The sequence below is a fragment of the Lupinus angustifolius genome, unplaced genomic scaffold (genome assembly GCF_001865875.1).
Source record: "Lupinus angustifolius cultivar Tanjil unplaced genomic scaffold, LupAngTanjil_v1.0 Scaffold_401, whole genome shotgun sequence".
NCBI lineage: Eukaryota > Viridiplantae > Streptophyta > Magnoliopsida > Fabales > Fabaceae > Lupinus > Lupinus angustifolius.
The window spans coordinates 144111-152229 of NW_017727812.1; the positions used below are offsets into that span (position 1 = coordinate 144111).

At 26.4% G+C, this 8119-nt stretch overlaps 1 protein-coding gene across 1 annotated transcript in view; it reads left to right on the forward strand.

The window, feature by feature from the left end:
- The window catches only part of LOC109341199 (UDP-glycosyltransferase 13-like), a 10239-nt gene extending 9689 nt beyond the window's left edge, over positions 1-550 (forward strand). The window contains exon 3 of the mRNA XM_019579050.1: positions 26-550. Within this exon, the coding sequence (XP_019434595.1) occupies positions 26-550 (525 nt within the window). The remainder of the gene's footprint in view (positions 1-25) is intronic.
- Positions 551-8119: the final 7569 nt, after the last annotated feature.

Sequence of the window (8119 nt, forward strand, 5' to 3'; positions counted from 1 at the left end):
GTTTGGATGGGACCAAATACGGAAGATAGCAGATGGGTTAGTGAGAAGTGGGATCAGGTTTTTGTTGGTGGTGAAGGATAAGAAATACTTCAACGAAGATAATAAAAAAGAAGAAGCTGGGTTAGAAGAGGTGTTAGGGTATGAGTTGGTGGATATGGTAAGAGATAAAGGGTTGGTGATGAAAGAGTGGGTTTACCAAAGTGGTATTCTAAGTCATGAAGCTATTGGAGGGTTTTTAAGTCATTGTGGATGGAACTCAATTGTAGAGGCAGCTTGGAATGGTGTACCAATTTTTGGGTGGCCTCAACGAGGGGATCAAAAGATGAATGCTGAAGTGGTGGAGAGGAGTGGGTGGGGGACTTGGAACAAGAATTGGGGTTGGATTGGTGAACGTTTAGTTACAGGAGAGGAAATTGGAGATGCCATAAAGGTGTTTATGAACAATGAATCTTTTAAAATTAAGGCATCTAAAATTAAAGTTGCAGCAAGGAAGGCTAGGAGTGTTGGTGGGGATTGTGAGGTTACACTTCATAAACTATTCCAGAAGTAGAAAAACCATGCATGTTGTTAAGTACAATTTAGTATTGTTTATAAATTTGGTGGTTTGAATAATTGTTGTGATTGTGATACTCTGAAAAGTGCCATGTTGTTGCAATTATTGGAATGAGTGTAATGGTCTCACACTAGTCTTACACCACTCAAAATAAATGTTTATATATCACTCAAAATAATAAAGATCGATGTTGTCTTTTGTGTCCGTATTTCACTATTTCTCTCTCGATAACCAATTAGCCTTGTATTTGTTTTACTATTTGCATTAACATGAAAAATTTCATACGAGTAAAAAAGTAATAAAGATGATGAAGTGATGATGGGGCTGAGTTGTTGACGCACACAGTGGTGGAAGATATGACCCAAAGATCTTCTCTCTCAAGCAATTCAATCATCAATTGTATAAAGAATATTTAATAAACAATTCTTCACGCATGCAAATTATCTCAAATAAAATATAAGCATTTTCATGTTAGCACCTAAGATAGTTACATGAGAAAGTTCAACAATAACATTACAATTAACTAACTCATGAAAGTATTTTATTCTAAGACTCTAATTCTTAAGTATAATTTAAGACCCCAATATTACATTCTAATATCATTATGTTTAATATTTTTCCTTATTTTGAGCTTCTTGATCTTGAAACAAACTAGCTCTCTCATCAAAGTCTCCTACCTAGGAATCTTTTTCCTGTCACATGCCAACAACCACCTACACAACAACAAATAGATTCTAATCTTCATCAAACCTACAATAACCATTAACTCGTAAACAATTAACGTCACTTCCTTTAAAACCGTCATTATGTAAATAGATCAATATATATAAAGCAAGAGCTTCATAAATCATTCCTAATTGATATGAAAACATAACCAGTAATGAGTATAATATGAAGTACATCTAACAAAAAATATAATATAAGCATACTCAAATAAAAAATTATTATACAAAGTACACCTAATAAAAATGTCATTTTAATTCACCAAAAAAAAAATATAAAAATTGAATAATTTATATCATAAAATAATAATATGAGCATATAGACGCGAAATGCATATTGACATGGCTATATCCAATACAACAAAAACATAACAAGAACGCGGGTAAACAAAAATTTAAAAAGGAAAATATAGGTGGATTGCCTGAACGTATTCTTTGCTTTAATTTCAGTTTTATTTACAAAACATGTCACTTTAATTCTCATCCCAAAAAAGGTCTCCCCTTATTTGCTTTCCTTTTAAATTTGAATTTACTTTTATTTAAAGTTTTTTACAAAACTAAAATAGTAAGAAAAACTTCAAGTTCCTCAACATGTCATCCTATCTTTAAGAAAGTGATCAACTTTGTTTTAAAATTGGGAAAGGAAATAAAATTCCAACAATAACATTAAGATAAACATGATTACAAAATGGAACTTGAAGGACCCATCAGAATTTTATCCGTACTTGAGAGGAAAAACAATATAAAATTTTCAAAACTAATTTTTAAAAATGTTATTGAAGGTTAATATAAACTGGGTCAATAAAAAATAGTTCATCTGTTTTATAAAATATTTTTATGTCAATAAACTTTGTCAACAATCAGATGTAATAATCTAAAATTATCATTTGTTAATGGACTCATTCACCTTCTTTTTCAATTCAATTATTGACTGATTTTATCTTTCTAATAAATCAATACAATGATTTTTTAATAAACATTAAACTTTGGACATTATCCCATAAAGCAAAATTAGAATGTCAAGATTTTATAAAAAAAGTGATAAAAATAAATCAATATCTTCTGTGACCAGACTTGAGCCTTCGGAATTGGGATGACAGCATTAATTAGTTATGAATTACGTGTATGTGTGGTCAGGTAATTTATTATGACTCTGGTATATGTTTCTGAGAAAAATTTGCATAAAGATATATATAACATACTATATTTAGAGATAAATATATTCTATTTTTTTGTGCTATTAATTTTTACTAAATTTTAAATAAAATTAATTTTCTAATCTATTGTTAAAATTTTAAGAATGATATGTACATACATATGTCTAACAATTCTTTCTCATTTGTCATCTCTTACATCATCTTTTCATCGTGGACAGCGTGGTGCATTATTAAAATAGGATTTGATAGTTAGATCAAGGAAGGCTAGGAGTGTAGGTGGGGATTGTGAGGTTACACTTATAAACTGTTCCAGAAGTAGAAAAAGCATGTGGTTGAGTACAATTCAGTATTGTTTAGAAATTTGGTGGTTTGTAATAATTGCTAAGATTGTGGATACTCTGATATTTGCAATGACATTCTATTATTTTTAATAATAATATTTGTATTTAGTATTATATATTTAAATAATAATAATTATAAACTAATGAAATTAAAGTTGTGAAAATTATAAAATTAATTGAGGTTGAAATCCTTTGGAAACATATAATAGTTACCTCTTCTAGCAGATCTCTATATGTTATTTCGAATTGTGGAGGTTGAAAATCTCTACAATTAACCTTCTAACATAATGGAGCTTTAAAGTCTATGTGATAAACATTACAAAGATCTCATCAAATAGTGGAAGTTAAAAACCTTCACAAATAGTGGAGGTTAAAAACCTCCACAATTAATTGTTACAAATGTATAATACAAAGGTTTACAGAAACCTCCACAAAACGTCTCTACCTATATTACTACGCAATTCCAAAGTTTTTAATGGTTAGTTCATTTNTTGAGAATAAATTATCTCATATGGCTATTATCTTAGATGTATTTTGTTTGGACTTTCTCTCTCACGAATCTTTTTGTCAGAGAATGTGTTAGATTTTCATCATCTATCTAATCTATTTTACTATATAACAAAAAACTCCTAAGGTCACTTGTCAACACCTTATGCAAAGTTTTCCTCTCATGGACACATGTCAATACCTAATGCAAAGTTTTCACTCCAAAAACTTATTATCTCTTACTATACAACCTTACACACAAGATGAAAACTACCATTCACTATTTTGTTTAAAAATCTGAATATAATAACTCATTAAATAAATAATATATGAGAGATAAAATGTTGTGCATTTTTTTTCTTACAATTATTCTGGTTGCAGTTTCCTTAGGGTATCTCTTCATTTCTCAACACATCTACCATCTTCAATTCTCAAACACACTTACAACTATGATTTTCTATTCTTCTCACATGTATGATTTTCTATTCTTTTAATTTTTGTCTTTGTTGGTAGATATACTTTATACTATTTCTCATATTATGTTCAACAAATTTATGATCTTCAACTCTCAAACCAACTCAAAGGTATGATTTTATTTTTATACTCTTTCAAATTTTGTTAATTTGTGATAGATATAATTTCTTCATCATATAAATTTCATATATTTTGTTCAACAAATATATCATCTTCGACTCTCAAACTTACTCACAAGTATGATTTTATATTCTTTTAATTACTGTCTTTGTTGGTAGATATATTTTATATTATTTCAATTTTTCATTTCATATGTATGATTTTCTGTTCTTTTAATTTATGTTTTTGTTGGTAGTCGGTAGATATACTTTATACTATTTCTCAAATTATGATCAACAAATTTACCATCGTCAACTCTTAAAACCAACTCATATGTATTATTTTATTTTTATATTCTTTCAAATTTTCTTCATTTGTGGTAGATATAACTTGTTCATCATATAAATTTCACATATCTTATTTAACAAATCTATCAACTTTACTCTCTAGCTCACTCACATGTAGGATTTTCTATTCTTTTAATTATTGTCTTTTTTGATAGATATATTAGAGATTGCAATTATTATATGAGTGTACAAGAATTATGGGTTGGTCGTGTTATTTGTTCCAGTATTTGTAGAAGAGAAACTCATCTCCTAGAATATAATTATTAGAGGTTACTATTACTAAATGAGTATAGAAAAAGAATGTCTTTATTTTTATTATGGGTTTGTTGTAATTCATTTTTAATGTAAAGTTGTTCTGGATTTTTTGGCATTTCCATATATGGACAAGAATAATGTCATAATTTTTTGTATTTATAATTCGTTTAAATTATTTACGATTTCTCAATTTTATGCAATTCTCATTATGAGATAATTTTGCAGAATTATAACTAATAATTGTTGATCATATTATTTAAATATACAAAGCAATCATATTTAAAATAAGAAATCAATTGTGAGTATATTCTTATATTAGATTAATAATGGCTAAAAAATATGGTGGAAAAGTGAAAACTATTACGTCTGTTACAACTGGGACAGTAAGTGTGAATTCAATGAGTGAGCAAAAAATGGCAAGTATTTAGTTCAAGAGTAATTCTAGGTTTACGAAAATTGGTTGACCGTTACAAGACAGAAGAACATTTCTAAGAAACAATATGTCAATATTAATGAAATTAAATTGGGAGATGTTAATCTGTTTTCCTCATTGGCCAACGACCAAGAGAATAATTCGGTTTCAACTTTAATGCCTAATTTTAAGGTGACCAACAATATTAAAATCTAGGCAACCAAAAACATGTTACCAATGAGGATATTATTAGCATTAATAACAATAATTATAATTGTCATAATAATTCTATTATCAATTCTTGTGGGAGCAGGAACATGTCATTAATGATATCATGATTGAAGGGAATGTTCACTCTTCTTTCATCAAGGCTATTTCAAGTAACAAATTCCATTAAAACTATTTCATATTTTGAAATTACTAAAGAATGTATTATTAGCATTAATAATAATAATTTTAATTCTCATAATTATTTTCATCTTGTCGGAACTGGAAGTATGACATTAATGACATCATGATTGAAAGAAATGCTCACTCTTCTTTCATTAAGGTTATTTTATGTAATCAAATCATGGGAAAATAATGAGCCACAATATCAAATTAAGATAATAATAGTCTTATTTTTATTAAAATTACTAAAAAAATATGTCATTGATTTAATTTTATTGTGATTATGTAATTGATTCTTCTACCTTTATTTTATTAAAAACAATATTAAGATATACAAAGTTGTGTGCATTATAATGAATATTTGATTTATATTTTGTTTAAATTATTTTTTATTCTTTATTATTAGACAACGCTCATTATAAATATATTTTGTTCATGGTTTAGTGTTTTCTTCTATTATTGCAATGTTACTTTTACAATATTAAGATAATAATAATAATAGGATTTATAAAATAAATAGAATATTAAAGATATTATATTAAGAATATTAAAAATCATAACAATGTTTGTATATATATTCGTTTAACATATGAGAATATAATGATTGAGAATTTGCAAAATATTTAATTACTACAATTATATTATTTAATTAAAATATAACAATGGTAAATATATTCAGAGAAAATATTAGTACTTTTATTAGGAATATATACAAATAATAAATCAATTATGAGAATATTTTTATTATTTTGATTAAAATTACCATAAAAAAATATCTCGTCAAATCCTAACTTAATATGTTTTTCAAATAGATTAGAAAAATTATCACATCATAATAGCTCATCAAATCATTCCGTATAAAAAATAAGATAAAATAATAGTAGTAAAATTAATACACAAGGATTTGAAACATTATTAGTACATTTTAAACTAAAAATTAATACAAGTACACATAAGATCAATTATAAAATCAAGAAATTGTAAATAAATCGAATACTATAAAATATAATGAGTCACAATTTGAAATTAATATAATAATAGTCTTATTTTTAATAAAATTATTGAAAAACTATGTCCTTGGTTTGATTTTATTGTAATTACATAATTAATTCCTTTACCTCTAATTTCTTAAAAGCAATCATAAGATTTACAAAGTTGTATGAACACATATGATTTATATTTTGTTTGACTTATTTTTATTTTTCAATTTTAGACAACACTCACTATAAATATATTTTGTTTCGGGTTTAGTGTTTGCTTCAAAACATGTCAATCTTCCATTTTTATTCATTGTACAATTTAATTCCAATGATTAATGGGCCCATTTGTTTTTTATTCTATAAAGAAATTACATCTCACAATAAAGGGGATTGAATCCATTTTCACATGTGAATTATTTCTCCACCATTATCATTTCATATCTCCATATTCTTCTTCCCCTTTCATTTCATATTCTATTATATCTATCTATCTATCTATCTATCTATCTATCTATCTATCTATCTATTCTATCTATCTATCTATTACCTATATAATAAAAAAAGCTCCTTCATGACATATGTCAATCTCTCAAGCTCTCATGACATGTGTCAACCTCTCATCAAAACTAAAGGTCCCTCATGACATGTGTCAATCTCTCAATCAAAACTTTCCCTCCAAAACATGTCAATCTTCCATTTTTGTTCATTGTACAATTTAATTCTAACGATTAATGGGCCCATTTGTTTTTTATTCTATAAAGAAATTACATCTCATAATAAAGGGGATTGAATCCATTTTCACATGTGAATTACTTCTCCACCATTATCATTTCATGTCTCCATATTCTTCTCCCCTTTCATTTCATATTTCTATCTTCTTCTCTCACATGTCTACAATCTAATGTTTCATTCGTCAATCTTCATTTCATTAAACTTAATATGATAGCTTCTGTATCTCGTTACTCAATCTTCATCATTGTAGATTTGTTCTTCTTTTGCAAATATGTTGTTTAAAGTCCATTTTTATTGATTTTTTTATTCATTTGTTTACTTTTAGATATGTTCTTATTTTCTAGATATTTTAATTGATTTTTTGTTTATTATGTATGTGTATTCTTATTTTTTCTTTGATTTGTTTATATTGTATATATGGTACGATTGATTTCATTATTTTGTAGATTTGTTCTTCCAATAATCATCTTCCTTAGTGTATGATTTACAAGGATTTCATCCTTAACAATGACCAAACCTTCAATAACTATGTTATGTACTTAATCTCCATTTATATATACACACATTTAGTTACAAGTTACAATATTGCATTTGTTTGTTTGTTGTTATGAATTTATTTATCTTCTCATCTTATCTCACTTTTATTGTCTTATCTCTTCATTTGCAGTTTGACTCTTCCTTAAAGCATATCTAAGTGTTAGTGTTATGTCTATGTGTCCCTGTCTTACTAAAATCTTCAATTTTTTTTTTCTCATTTGCACAATAAATGAATTTGATTATTTTTTTCTCACATGATATTTATTAAAATATTTTGTCCTGTGTGGTTATTTTTCTAAAGCAGGAAATATGAATTGGTCATATTCTTTGTTTCGACATTTGCAGAAAAGAAACCTCACATCCTATAATACAACGATTAGATGTTACATTCATTATCTGAGTGTAAGAATAATAGTTTTTTAATTTTATTATGTGTTTGTTCTTTTACATTCGAAATTATTTTTTTTCACTATCTGAATGTGTCAACCTTATATTAGTAAGAATAATCTTAATTTTTTTTATTCCCATCATAGATAATTTGGCATGTTTAATTGTTGAATATGTATATTTTATCTAATTAATCATAGTAAATATGATCATCATCTCAGTCATAACCACCAAAGACAATTTAATT